This window comes from Propithecus coquereli, unplaced genomic scaffold (assembly GCF_000956105.1).
Source record: "Propithecus coquereli isolate 6110/MARCELLA unplaced genomic scaffold, Pcoq_1.0 Scaffold14, whole genome shotgun sequence".
In the NCBI taxonomy this organism is placed as follows: Eukaryota; Metazoa; Chordata; class Mammalia; order Primates; family Indriidae; genus Propithecus; species Propithecus coquereli.
The window spans coordinates 2,723,745-2,739,327 of record NW_012138302.1 but is presented as its reverse complement, the minus strand read 5'-3'; the positions used below and the strand labels follow the sequence as shown (position 1 = coordinate 2,739,327).

General features: G+C 40.5%; 1 protein-coding gene across 1 annotated transcript in view; it reads left to right on the top strand.

The window, feature by feature from the left end:
- LOC105806296 (cAMP-specific 3',5'-cyclic phosphodiesterase 4B-like) overlaps positions 1-15,583 on the top strand; it is a 276,992-nt gene that overhangs the window by 246,078 nt on the left and 15,331 nt on the right. The window contains exon 2 of the mRNA XM_012639399.1: positions 12,682-12,876. Within this exon, the coding sequence (XP_012494853.1) occupies positions 12,682-12,876 (195 nt within the window). The remainder of the gene's footprint in view (positions 1-12,681; positions 12,877-15,583) is intronic.

Sequence of the window (15,583 nt, the reverse complement as noted above, 5' to 3'; positions counted from 1 at the left end):
AAAAAAAATATATATATATATGTATATGTTCAGCCATTATCCAGTGTAGTGTTCTATCAATGTCAATTAAGTAGAATTGACAGTGTTGTTCAAGTCTCCTATATACTTATCAGGTTTCTATGTATTTTTTCTATAAATTATTGAGGCTATCATTGTGGATTTTTCTATTTCTCCTTTCAGTTTTATCAGTTTTTGCCTCATGTATTTTGAAACTCTGTTATTAGGTACATAAACATTTAGAATTGTTATATCCTCTTTATGAATTGACTCCTTTATCATTATGAAATGGTCCTCTTAATTCTTAGTAATATTCTTGGCTCTGAAATCTTGTTCCAATAGCCATTCCAGATTTCTGTTGATTAGTGTTATCATGGTTTACCTTTTTCCATTCTTTTCCTTTTAACCTATTTTTGTCTTTATACTTAAACACAATACAACTTAAACACAACTATATTATTAGCAACATATAGTAGGGTCATGCTTTTTTATCCGTCTTGAAAATGCCCGCCTTTTAATTATGGTGTGTAGACCATTTACATTTAAAGACATTATTGACACGGTCAGGTTTAAATCTACTATGTTGCTATTTGTTTTCTATTTGTCTTACCTGTTCTGTTGGAAGGAAAACTTTAGACAATTTAACAGAGTTTGATTGAGCAAATAACAATTTGAGAATCAGGCAGCCCTCAGACTAGAGAGGTTCAGAGAGTTCTGCTACACAACGTGGGCCAGTGCATATGTACAGAGAACAAAAGTGAGGTACAAAAATGGCTTGACTGGCTATAGCTCAGCATTTGCCTTATTTGAACAGTCTGATCAGTGAGCAGTCTGTGGTTGAAGCTCTGTTACTGTGATTGGCTGAGATTCAGCCATTCCTTATAAAAGTATACTCACTCCTAAGTTAAGTTTTCAGTTAGTTTACATACTGAGTCAGATTACAGTTCTTTTCCTAAGGACTCAAAGTACATGGGAGTCCTCAGGCCAAACTTAATTTGATGGTTCATTATGTGCTTTTTTCTCTTTTCCTGCTCTGTTTTGGAGAGTTAAGTGTTTTACGCTTTCATTTTTTTCCTTTGTTAGTTTGTCAGATATAACTTTTTTTATTTGAATGGTTACTTTAGGATTTATAGTGTAAATCTTAGCTTATCACAGTCTACCTTTAAGCAATACTTTACCACTTCACATAAGAATCTTTCTACAACATACTTCCATCTCTCCCTTCTTTGCCTTTATGCTCTTGCCATACAGTTTTCATATATTATGAACCTCATAATACATTGTTTTTGCCTTTCAGTTACTTATCTTTTAAAGAGATTTAATAATTTTTAATAAAAATTAAAAAAAATCTTCATTACTGCATATAGAACCAGATTTCCATTTGGTATCATTTTCCTTCTGCCCGAAGGCTTTCCTTTAACATTTTTGTACTTCAGGTTTGCTGGTGATGAATTCTTTCTACTTTCATATGTTTGATGGAAATCTTTTGGGTTATATTTTGTTTGCAGGTTGGTTTGGTTTAGATATAAATCTTTACAGTCTGACTGTTTGATGTGCAACATGGAAAATGATGGTGCAGGAGAGAGCAAACTTACGTAGAAGGACAGTGCATGGAAAGGAAAGAAGGAGCAGGGGCAGGACAGAATCATTGACTTCAGATAAATTCATGTAAATTTATCCATAGGAACAAGAAGACAGAACAGATGTTTACAGGTGCAAGTGAGTTGATAGATTTCGTTAATGGATCCAATCAAGCTGAGTTTAAATCTAGAATCTACCATTCGATGACTGCATGGGTGTCAGCAAGTTATTTAAACCCTTTGAATTTCAGTTTTCACATCTATATAATCAAGTTCCTTCCTTCCTCATGAAGTGATTATAGCAATGAAATGAGGCAATGTATCCCAAACGCTTAGCCTGTGGCCCGACGCATTGTAGCCGCTCAATACCTGTGAGAAAAAAAGTATAGCTTTTCTATGCTGAGTAACAGAGAAAAGATTCTGGGATCTCATTTTTCTATCTCTACTTTTTCTTCTCCCCCTTCTCTCACCGCTCCTCCCTTTATTTCCCAAAAAACATATTTAAAATCCAAATGCCAGGCTGTCTGCAGGTGCAGTGTTCAAGACTGATAACATTTGGACGCCAGATGTTAACTGACGTAAACACTATTAAGTGCTATGTAGACCGGAGGCTGAGGCATTGATTTCCAATTTTATGATTATTATTTGAGTTTATAGCAAACCACGCTGCAACTCCTTCCACTTCCCTACCTCCACCTAAAGGAGATATATAGCCTATTCATTCTCAAGAGAATAGAAATTATTTTTAAAAATGCAAAGTTCTTGAAATGTGAGGCAATGGCATTTTGCAAACCTAGAACCGGGAATGCATCCTCGATGTGGACCACAGGACCTCCTTGGAGCTCTCTTTGAAAGGTCAATGATTTGTGAAATTTGATCTGAAAACCAGTCTCATGTTCTGAAATAAACTGAGAGTAATAACCACCAAAAATGCTTCAAACCTGTGTCAAATTTTTACCTTAACTGATATTTTAAAATTCAAGTTTCCTTAGAATTGGTATGGGAGCAGGCCCAATGGTAAGGAATAAATAAAGGAGCCCTTCTCCAAATAGAGAAATAATTTTAAACAATAATAAGTTGGGTCTGCTGTGAACCACTGAGGTTTTTGTTGGTGTTTGATGCACTCACACAGTCTATTATTTATTCATTAATCCATTGAATGGACATTTGTTCAGAACTAGTAGCATGTTCCAGGTAAGTGGCAGCCACTAGTTAATTCATTGGTAAACACAACAAATGGCCCTTGTGGGGCCTAGAGCCTTGTGAGCAAAGAAGGCAATAAAAGAAAAAAAAAAAAAACAGGCCAATAAATATAGCAAAAAACTGCAATAGATACTATGAAGAAAAGTGGACCTACGTAAATAATGGGTTGGGGAAGAAATTTGATGGTAGGTAACTTATTCCAAGGCTTAAGGAATGAGAAGAAGGGAGCCATACACAGACTAGAGGAAAAAACAAGCCGAGAGACCAGCATTTATTCATTCATTCATTCATTCATTCGACACATGTTTATTCAGCACTTTCTATGAGCCAGGAACTGTTCAAAGCAAAAAAGATATGCTAGTAACTAGCAAAACACACACGTGCAAAATCACTGAACTGAGAAAGGATTTGGCATGTTTCTGCAACAGACAGGAAGTCACTGGGGCTGCATCATACTGAGCAGGGGGCCACGTGGTGTGCACCATGTGGTGTAAAAAGAGGTCGGAGGGGAGGCAGGGGCCAGATTATGTGAAGGTTTGTAATCCACAGTGAGGAGCTAGGATTGTGTTCTAAGGGCAATGACATGATTTAACTTTTGTATTAAAAGATTGCTTTGGCTGTTATGTGGAGAAAGGTTTGGAGGCTGAGTGGGGGTAGTGGAAGCAGGGAGAGTCATGGGTGGCTGTTCTAGTTCAGATGAAAGATTTTGATGCCCTGAAACAAGGGTGGCAGCAGAGATAGAGAAAACTATATAGTTTTGATATAGGATGGACAGGACTTGTTGGTCGCCTGAAAAAGAGAAAAGGGGCTGAGAAAGGAAGTAAAATTGTGGATGATTCTGGTTTGTACGACTGAGTAGATGGTGCTTTCGTTCACTGCAGCAGGGGAGGATGAGTGAGTAAGTGGCTGGGGAAGGGAATGGGGACTGGGGGCAGTCAGGCTAAAGATTAAAATAAATTCAAGTTTCCTGGCCCAAGTCTTAATGAATTAAATCAATCCAGAAATGAAATTTCCTATCTCATGGGGTTAACATACCTCCCATCACTGGTGTATACAAACAGAAGCTAAATGACCATTTATCTGCAATATTTTAGATACTGATTTCAAGCAGTTTTCTGGAACTGATTTCCAGATGGTATGTAAGAACTTATAAAAGAAAGCAGCAATTTCTTTTGTTTTTATTTTTTTATTTTAGTTTTTTTGTTGTTGTTGTTTCTTTGTTGTTGTTGTTGAGACAGTGTCTAACTTTGTTGCCCAGGATAGAGTGCAGTGGCTTGATCATGGCTCACTGCAACCCTTAATTCCCGGGCTCAAGCGATCCTCCTGCCTCAGCTTCCCAAGTAACTGGAACTATAGGTGCACACCACTGCATGCAGCTAATTCTTTTATTTTTTGTAGAGATGAGTTCTCACTATGTTTCCTCAGCTGGTCTTGAAATCCTAGCCTCAAGTGATCCTCTATGTTGGCCTCCCAAAGTGCTGGAATTATAGGCGGGAACCACACCGCCTGGCCTTGAGCAGCAATTTCTTGAAGCCATCACTAATTGAATAAGAACTAGTTTTCTCAGATCAATCTCATTTCCCTAATTGCCTTTGAGCTACTGGAAGCTGACACCATATTTCTTAATAAATATTTTATGTAATTAATAGATTTTATTATTGGAAGGGCTACTTAACTTATGAATTGGAGTATATATGTATTATTAACAGAGCATTTGATCATCTCTTATGATAACATTTTTTAAAAAATGGAGACGGTAGTCTGGAAAATACTGAGCTAGTAGAATAATTTGTATACCTAAAGTGTATACTGGGTGCCTAGTGGGCAACATCAATGCAAAGTTGTTCTCCCCACCCCCACTGCCCTTTATAATGTCTGCATACAAAGCACATTCCCACACTATTCACTTTTAGGGGACCCCTACTTTTCTTGAGAATGACTGTGCTATAAAAAGTGATTATTACTGTTAAGAGCTGTTTTATCTCTTAGGGGGTTTTATTGGATGAAAGTTTGAGAGTGGGTCTGTGAAATTTCATCCATAATTTGAAACATAATGAAACATATACTTCATAACTTTAACATTTCTATTTCTGAAGAACATTTTTTATGTGGAAATAGATGGACAGAGCATTTTGTGAACTTGCTAGAAATAATGTTTTCATAATTATGAGGTGGGAGTATTAACGTGGTCTTATTTTCCTTGTGGATTAAAGCATATGACGTAGGAACAACACAGTGTGAAATTATTAAAGGGTCATGCTAAAATATGCTCCCAAGCATTTGAAATAAAACTTTTTAAAAAATGCTCCTTATCTTACAACCTCAGTAGAAAAATTAAGTGTTGGTGTTATTTTGTGGTTGTTGTTCACCCGTTTCTTTAGTGAAATGTTTACAACCCAAGAAAAGATCTCAAGCAATAAATAAAACAACTTGCAAAATAAAGTTCTCAGAAAAATTAAAGATTTCTACCGAAGGAACATCAAGAAGAATCCTCATGGTGTTTCCCTCTCTCACACCATCAATACCAAGGATTGAGAATAACTTCTTCTACGTGTGGTCACTGGCCTTGGGGCTTGGTGCCCTACAGAGGGCATTCCAGCCCCTCCTTGCTGGTGGTAGTTGGTGGCAAATCAGTGGTTCTTCTTTATGGAGCTAGCTTTCCAGGGTTGATTAGAGCAGAGGGCAAGAGATGGCTCAGTATCTCCGCATCGTTCACGGCCCTTCTTGTTGGAGAAGTGCGTCTGTGCTGTCTGTGGCAGGTATCAAGGGGGGGTTGCAAAGGTTCTTTAGTCCCACATCATTCATTCCTTCGTTTGTGTGTTCAACAGCCATTTCTTAAGTACCTCCGCTCTGACAGGCGTGGCCCTTAGCACTGGAGTAAAAAATATGAAAAAGATTCAAACCTAAGTATCATCTGCCTCCATTCCTTAGTTAATACAGGTATAGAAATGGAGATAGGAAAGAACCCAAGAACAAGCTTTACCATTACCTCTATCAAATCTCAACTCAAACAGCTCCATCGGAGAAAGGTCGATGGTGTCCACTGGTGCAGTGCGATAGACAACCTACGTGGTTGCATAAAGCAGAACTATTGACTATCCAAACTAAAGAAGCACTGTTCTCTCAGTCTCTACCGCGTTATTATGTTTTATTTTCTTCATAGCATTTATCATTATCTGAAATTATCTTACTTGATTTACTTTTTGTCCATCCCTCCCTGAGGGACTTTGTCTTGTACATTGCTATATTCCCAGGCAGAGAACAGTGCCTTGTTTCATGGTAGGTGCTTAATAAATATCTTTTGTGTAAATGAATGACCATTACCATTGACATAAAACCACACATGAAAGTCAGTTTTTTCCATCTCCAAAAGGTCTGCAAGGTGTCTAAATCTTAGAGGCACCTCAGAAGTCTACCCCCCATCTTCATTTCGGCAGGAAAAGACTGAGGTGTGGGGGTAGGATATAGGGAGTCCCTGTTTCATTTTAGTCAGTTTCCCATGGAGCAGGATCTAGAAGCCAGATCTCCAGAATTCCAGAGCTCTTCAGCATTCCTATGCTACCTCTAGTTAAGCCTTTCTGTAGGGAAGCTGTTTTGGATTATTGCTGTGAATGTAATTTTCAAAGCCCCTGGGAAGAAGAGAAAGTGACAGGTAGCTGCTTCTAGAGTTCAGATGAGCTAAACATCAAAATTCTCCTCCCTGTTCTTTGAGAGGGAAATCATAGACTTTGGAACTGGATTCTCAGGGCAAAACTATAATATTCTGCTGGAGCTGTGGCCAGAGGACATCTGCCTGCCTTCAGCTAGGACACGGGCTCTATATCATGCCGGCTGTGATTGCGCACAGTTAAGTCCTTCATTAGAAATCAGGACTGGCTGCAGCTTGCAGTCATTAATTATATAAAGGTGGGTCACTGTCATTACGAGTGAAATGCATGCCTCCGTTCCACTTCCCCATCTACAGGGACCAGCTACACACTGAGGTGATGGCCGATATGAGTACATAAGTGAATGGGTAAATGGTTATTTATTTTTATCAAAATGATAAGCAAGCATTTGAAGACGTCAGTTTCTGAGTACAATAGAGGGGAATATTTTCCAACAGAGCATTAAAGAAACACAGCAATTTTTCATGAATGCATCCCCCCTCAACATACACACACTCTACACACAAACTTACATCTTATTATAGACACAACATTTTTCATAAGCAAAAACTCCTGGGATGGAGTTCCTGGGATACTGCAGGGAGGAGGGGGGTGCTAGGAAAAAGAGCTTAGCAGCTCCATTTGGGAACACCACTGAGGTCTTCACCTGCCAGAGCTTCTAGTCCAAATGGAACTGGCTTTTTACCAGATGAGAGATGGAATCTGTGAGATGTTAACATACATTCAACAAATATTTGTTGTGTGCATTCTGGTATGAGACTCAATTCTAGGCCCTAGGGATACAAAACTGAATCAAGCCTTAGTTCCTGCTTCAAGGATGTCACAGTCTTGTGGAGTGAAGATAAGTAAACTGAGGAACACAGTCCAGGGTGGCAGGTTCTGAGATCACGAAGGGGTCTGTGAGGACATAGAGGAAAGGACCTAGGCACAGATTACAGGGTGTAAGGAGAAAAAAGGTCACATTTCAGGATTTTTCAAATGCAGTTGCACATTTTAGAGCCTCTATTTTCTCATCTTTGAAATGGAGCAAAGAGAATTAGCCTGCCAGGTATTGTGAGATTTCAATGATGTAGAAGAGACTCTGCAAGTAATTTTTAAGAAAGAAAAGCAAACTTGAGATGGCAGAGTTTTTGCCATTCCAAAGAGCGGTGAGCCACTCTGCTGGTCTGTGAGTTTAAACCTCTTTTGTAGAGTTCACAGTCTTTTCAGTGGGGTTATTTGTCAGAATAAGCCAAAGAAGTCCATCTAGAGAATGACTGAGTTGAAAAAGAAAAATCTAATTCGGTTCAGAAATGAATTGCTCCTAGGATGTTGCTTGCGAGTCTTTGTTACAACAATTGGAGTTTGCACAGGTAATTGGAGATCAGGAAACAACCACCCTGGGGACAATTGCAGACAATTCTGCGACCACCTGGCTTAACCTGAATTCTTGGAAGTAGAGCTTCTCTTGGTTTAATCAAAGGTTTCATGTATACCTTGTGGTTCTGCTCTTTATCCCTGATTTTTCCTTCCAGGCTTATGAATAAGGCTTCAGTCATATTTCTCTCTCCAGGACTGCCAGGCAGCCCCACCTGCTGGAGCTGGAGGCTGGGCATGCAGCCTGGGGACACCGTGGCAGTCTTCTGCCATCTGCTGGCTTCCTCCAGTCACCAGATCCAGCTCCAGCTCCTCCTGGCGCTGGCTTTGCAAGGATTCCTAGGGAATGGAAACCATCAGGAGAGAAAGTGCCTGGCAGAGAACCTTGCTGCTTTTATTGAATAACAGAGATAAGACGATGGCATTCAGAAGCTGGCATGAGAGGGCTCTTCCCCTCATGGGGGGTTTGTGTAAGGATGTGACCATCTCAAACAGCTAAGCCGGTGGTATTTCTATGCAGGTTTGTTTTGCTCAGACAGCACACAGCAGTGCTTTTGAAAAATTTATTTTATTTTTAGATCATTGCCTCGCAAGGCTGATCAAATAAATTAATGCCATATCTCTATAGATTCATGTATGGGGAACAGCAGAGACCCATGCCAGTGGGAATTGAGGTAAGGGAAGGGAGTCAGAAAGAGGGAAGGGGTAGCAGACACATTTCACAGTAAGTCACAGTATTCTTTACTTGGTTCGGTTGACATTTTTTGAAGACCTACTATTTCCAAGGCTCTGACCCAGATGCCTGGGGTATAAAAATGAGTACTACTGAGTCACTTCTCTCTTGGAGATAACAATCTATTGGGGAGCAGCCACATAAATGGAGAATTAATTAGAGAGGTGCAGTACTGTGGCAAAGTACCGTGGTAAAGGATTATGTACCAAAATCTAACCAGAGCTGCACTGTCAGAGAGAACTCATTGGAGGAGGTGACGTGAGCTGAGTTTTGAGGATAGTGACTTATTGGAGACAGTGGTGGAAAGGGTATTCCAGTTACCGGGGCACCGTTGCCACCACCCACCACCCACCACCACTGCCGCAGGGAGCTGTGAACACTAGACACAGAACAGAAGAAAGTTGTTAAAACATTGGATTTTAGACAACAAACAATCGATTGAGTCCAGGAGCATGAGCAGAGGCAGGGAGAAGCAGGCAGATACAAGTGAGAAGGCAGCGTAAATAATCCTAGAGATCAGAGAGCAGGATTGGGAGGGGTCTCTATCCTAGAAAAAAGACCACTTTCAATGCCATGTTTCTGTCCGTATGTTGGATTTGGGCAACCCCTTCCAGGCAAGTGTAAGTCACAATCATATATTCAGAAACTTGTAACATGCTCGCTTAATCTATCTGAAACTTCTGTGTGACTTCATCTAAATGTCGAGGTAGCTATAAGCTCAAAGATATCAACTGCAGTGTTATTCAGACTCGTAAATATGATGACCAAGAGGAGGGAAAATGCTTAAGAAAATTGTAGTCCACCTACTGAATGAATCATTAAAGGGACCGTGGAAAATGATAATTTTGCAAACTGCAGTACACGACAAATACTTGTAAAAAACCATCAAGATCCAAAAAATCAAGATCCAAACCTGCAGAAAAAAAATACTCAGAAGAAAAAAAATGCTAAACTGCTAGTAATGATGCCATTTTTTCTCTATTGTCTATGTTTTATATAACTTTCTTATACTGCTTTTATAATGATTTTTTTAAATATAAAGAAGCCTAAAGGTGAAATGTGTGTCCTGATTAAGACAGAGGCAAAAATTACCCTAAACAAATAATGACCCTATTTATGTGTTTGTTTCTGCTATTTCAGATTCCCTTTTCTTCCTAATTGTATTTCAGTTTGTGTGGTATATTCGTTTTGCTTGTTAGGTCTGTCCTCAGGCTTCCCCTCGCCCACACCCCTCCCCGCTCCCTGGATCTGTGGGACGTATTGTGATGTCTGCCCGCTAATTTTGCTGTGACTGGGGCTGGTGTCTGGTTGGTGATTCATGTTTGTTCCCAAGTTGTACATCTGTGTTGGTTGCTTTGAAACAGTGCCCCAGGGAATATGAAAGGCCATTTGTCTCACTAAGACTGCTTCTTTGCAACAGAGACTTCTTCCCTGGCTTCTTCTGAATTCCAGCAAGCTCTCTCCTGTGAGTTTAGGCAGGGTAAGGAAGAAAGAAAACAAAAACCAAAGAGGGGAAACACGGAGAGACTTTTGGAGTCAGAGTCTCGTCCCAGCTTATGTGGCAGACATTAATGTCTTGGATACTAGCACTAAGGACAGAATGCCTGTGACACTCGCTTTAAGGGAAATGCTTTGTGGACTTACCCTCTGCCCACTAGGAATGCCTTTAGCAAAAAAGAGGGCAGGGTGAACCCTGGTGGAAACCCTCAATGGAAAAAGTTCTGAGAGTTTGGTGGGCATACCCACTTGGCACCTTCTCTAAGATTTTAGCACAGATACACACAGCAGTGATATTCATAATATTTAATGACTGGTGCTACATGAGCACCTACCAATTAAATGGACACAGGCCATCATGCTTCCAGACACCAACTCTTTAGTTACCGGATCACCAGCAAGCCCAGCAGATCCTGCAGGGCCTGGGGCAGCGGCTGGATGCCAACTGTTAAAAAAGTATCGCAATGTTTTAATATCCAGAAAGGCTGTATGAATACATACCAAATGAATAACGAAATGAATACACATGAAATTTTGAAGCTTATGTCCACCGTTAAGCTTTGTGTAATCCCAAATCCCAAATCCCAAATTGCACCTTTTAAGAGCCTACTTTCTTTGTCCTTAAGAAGGCTTCAGGTCCAGCATCAGGACCTACTGGTTCTACAGGATTTGGGTGGCATAAAGGAGCCCTTATCCACAAAGGTGCTCTTTATTTTGTTCAACAACTAGTATACAGCTTACCCAAAGGAAGTTTGCAAGTTAGCTTCATTATAGTTTCACTTGCTGCAATGTATGTGGCTCACAACATGGCTCTACCTCCGGCAGGCAGGCTAATAGGCTGGCATGAGCGATTGCCCACCCGCCTGCCTGCCCGCAGTCTTCGAAAGGTAGCCTCATCCCAGACCATCGGCCTGCTGAGAAAAATCCATCTGTGGTACCTTGAAAGCCCAAATACATACTGGATTGTTATGGCTCTTCCTTGTCCTTTTACCCAGAGATTCTTACTTGCTGTTTCTTATCAGACACCTGGAGTTTGTGAGTTGTCTAAAAGCAGCTTCTCAGAATGGTCTCCCAGGAAGTATTATAACCCCGCAGTCTGACATTTTATTTCTTCTTTTCCCATTTCAAGGAAACCTACAGCTTCAGGGTAATTTGCTGTCACCCTTGTCTTCATTCGAGACAGCAGCCAAGGTTGCTCATAGTCCAACTGACTCTTTACATACCAACTATAAATTTTGTTTGAATCCAGGGACTGAAGGGAACTCTGTGATTAGGGAAGTCTGAGCTTGTAAAGAAATTAGTTGGAAGACTTGGATCTTCCAATTCTTGCTTTGCAAGTTACTACTAGCCTGTGACTTTGAACAAGCTTTTCACCTCTCCCTAAGCCTCACTTACGTCAAATGTAGAGTGGGATCGTGTTACATACTTTACAGGGTTGTTAGGAGTAAATGGAATAATATATCCAAAAGCCCTTTGTTAATTAAAGAAATATAAGCAAAATCCACCCCAAGAGAGGAGATTCTAAGAACTAGTGAAAGAAAAGAAGCAAGAATGTAGAAATAAATTTTGGCAGCCGGATCAGTATAAAGCAAGCTCACTGCTGTGGTCTAACTTAGAAAAGAGAGCTCCCGGCCCCTGCCCTTTCACAACACCTCCCCGCAGAACTTCAGCTGGGGAGCAGTGAGTGTTCTAGAAAAATACTAAGGACGAGAGTTACTGTCAATTTGAGGCTAAGGCAGGTTGTGTGTGCAGAGAAAATGCACGTGGGATGATAACAGAGAGCTGAGAAGGACATAGTGCCCAGCGTAATACCGGGATGGGGAGAGAGAAAACAAGAGACAAAATATCTGCGACTCCCATCTGTGTGTTCAGTGATCAGAGTTTGTTCAAATGACTCTGGGCTCGAGGCCCCTTCTCAGAGTGAGGGAGACTGACTGGAAACCTCAATGGCCCTTTTCTGTAGGAGCCAGTGAGTGCATCCTCCTCTAGAGACAGAGCTCTGCAGCCTTGGAGAGTAATTTGGTGTTATAAGATTAATTAAGTCATTTTCTGTGGTTAAACTTGCATCCGAATATTAAATCTCAGGCTGGGTCTCCCATCTAATCAGCAAGTGGAGGTTTTCAGAGTAACACTTTGTTCCTGAAACATTTAGAAATATGCATATTGTATCATTAATGAGGTTGCGATGTATTTATTTACGGCAGGAAGAAGTCTTCCAGCTAGGAAGTTTCATTCACGTGATAGTTCAGTGTCTGACATCTACAGTTGTGCTAGATGCCCCCTCTGGAGTGGCTTTTTATTGACAAATTATTTTATACTTGGCTGTATTCTGAATTCGTCAAGGATGCTCATGCCGCTGAATGGCCGTGGTGTTTGCTCCTGGGTTCCATTTCTGGCTCCACCAATTGCTAATGGTGGACTCGGGTAAATGGCTGAACTTCTGTGGGACTCAGTTTCCTATATACAAAGTGGGAATAATCATGGCTGCAACTCAGAGGTGTTTTGAAGATTCAAACTTTCCATGATGTGTAAAGTTTTATGTAAAGTGCCTGGCACCGAATACCTGCCACATATGGGTTCTCAATGTATGTTACATGTCCTCCTCCGTGGCTCTCGTGTGACCAGAGTTTCCTGCTTTCTCTTTAAGCTTTGATGTGGAAAATGGCCCTTCCCCGGGCCGGAGCCCGCTGGACCCCCAGGCCAGCTCCTCCTCTGGGCTGGTGCTTCATGCCACCTTTCCTGGGCACAGCCAGCGCAGAGAGTCGTTCCTCTACAGATCAGATAGCGACTATGACTTGTCACCAAAGGCGATGTCGAGAAACTCTTCACTTCCAAGCGAGCAGTAAGTACAAGCTCTGTCTGGCTCCCAGTCTCACACTTACCTCATCTCTAACCCTGTCAGGGCAGCAGCAGTAATTGTCCCCTTTTAAGCCTGGGAAGGAGGAAGAAGAAAAATGAACAAGAGCAGAGATGACAACGATGACCATCTTAAGGACATTAATGCTCTATAGCTTGAGGAATGTGTAGCTGGGGTCTCCAAGAGTATTAAAAAACCTTAGCATAGTGTTCACTTTATACCTGTTACTGATATTTTTAGAAATTTTCATTTAGCTTCATTTCTCAACCTGCTGAACCATTTGCAGGATGAGAACCTTAGCACCTTTTACAAATCACACTTGAATTTTTGGCTGCACGTGCAGTTTGCATGAGGCTGCAGCAGAGAAGAAAAATAGTGGTTGGTTACGTGCATCCTCTCTCAGTGGCCTTTGCTTGGTGACATTTAGTAAGCTGTCATCTAGCCACATGCCTGTGTCCCTTCTCTGGAGCCTTAACACAATGCTCACTTGTTGCCTGACTCCTTGGTGAGACACAACACACTCCACAGCCCTATTAAGCACAGCTGATGTTTTTGTTTTGCTGCTATTAATTGTAAATCTCTAATTTTTATTTAAAGAACAAGGACTGGGTTGTGTCACTTGTTTATTCGATTTCTGAAACCCAAATAAAATTGGGTGCTGGAATTCATTCCTTAAAAGGTTTCTGGGCACACATACAATTGTTTTTAATATTATATGTTATAAAAATATCAGTAGCTCCCTAAAGCCTCCAGCTTGGAAAATTCCCCTGGGTTCTCCTCCGCTATTGGAAAGGAAGCCAAAAATTTCGCCCTCTTGTGAAAGGGGCAGGGGGCATTTTAAAGCTACCAGCAAGAAAATATTCCCCAAGGCATTTCTGCCAGCAAATTTTAATAGAAGCACCCCAGCCTTAAAATATGTCAATCATTATGTGGGCCAACATTTATTTTTTTTCCAGTCATTTGGCAAATATTTACTGAATCTCTTCTATGTGCTGTGCGTTGTGCCAGACTCTGGAGGATAAAAGGTAAACAAAACAGCATAAAAATCACAGATGAGTTATAAGCAGATCTCATTCTCAAAAAGTTTACATGCTCTCAGGGAGGGTACAGTTAAATAAGAAAGATAAGAGGAACACACACACCTAACTCTGAAGTGGAAGAAAACTGACATTTAAATGAGCGCTCACCATGGGTGGGGGCAGGTTCATTTACATAAGTTATCTCTGAATCTTCACAGCAACCCTGTCAGGTAGGTACCATCATTACCCCCACTCTACGGATGATGAAACTGGGACTCTGAGAGATTGAGAAACTTACCCCATCCCACGACTGTGTCTCATGCTGTATCCCATGATGTAGCTAACAACGACCGTATTCGAAACTCTTGAACTCTTTTCACCCATGTTCTTCAGGTTGCAAAGTGGCATCTCTACCACCAAGTAGAAAAGAGATGACTGCAGAGTGAGGTGCCTGAGGCTTGGAGGAGAGATAGCCACCTTGCTGTAGATCCTATAGAAACCAGGCCGTTTCTGACAAAGGTTTGGATGGGAGGTGTTGATGGATAGTGAAAGTACTAGGAATTCTCTCCCCTACCAAGATAAAAACTTTTCTATTCTAGACTTCATCGTGGGAGTGCACAGGAAATGTGGTGAGCTCAGATTAATTAGATCTTCATTCACATAGTATTTTACAGGTAAAAGAACAATCATTCTGCAAACTGATTTTGGAAGCTAGTCAATCCCGAAACTAATTCCCCAGCTAACAGTTCCCCAAACTCATGCCAAACAGTATGACAAGTCTTAGGGTTGTTCAGAGTCTCCTCAAAAGACGAACCAAATTCTAGATTAAACTCTGGTGCTTCCTTACTTGGAATGAAAAGGTAATGGAAACTTTGAACTTGAAGAGACCTTAAAGATCACAGCCCAACTCAGCCTACAGCTGCTGAAACAGAGATGTGGTTCTCCAAGCCTCTGCATCCAGTTTCCCTGCTACCAGTGGTTTACTCTCTTTTCAATTTTACTGACCAATAAATTTGTTTTCCTAACTTTAAGATCTACAGAGTGTTGCCAGCTTTAAATTTAGGTAATTAAAAATTATATATGTAATTAAAACATACATATAATATTTTTACCACATGACTGAGACCAAGAGATTGATTGTTTCCTTCTGATGCATTTGTGAATTTTTTTCAATCAGAGGCTTGATAGTTCCATAGTTTACAATGAATAGACATTAAAATGACTAATGAAAATCATCTTTTGAAATGAAATGACGGTATGTTTATAGGAAATTACTGTAATTTCTGTAATTGTGCTAATTTACAATGGAAAAAGACTCGAAGGATGATTCAAAATCCCTGCTTAAACAAAGGCTACCCCCTTTTTTCAGAAATGCCTTGTTTTTTATTGGTTCTCAAGCTTAAAAGGAATGTATCATATGAAGTTTGCAAAAGGAAATAATGAAAAACACACAGGGCAATGGCTGCTAATATGGCTTTATCGTGAATAACAGATGTAGATGCCCAACTTCCAAATAACTAAGGCTGCTTCCCTCAAATAACTCAGAAAGTCATTTTTTATTTTTAAAAATCTAGATCCAGTAACCTTTCTCATAGCCTTAACATCTCTTTTTTTACAGAAACCTATACAATCTTGAAACACATATTAATTTATCTTAATGAATTTAGGTCTTT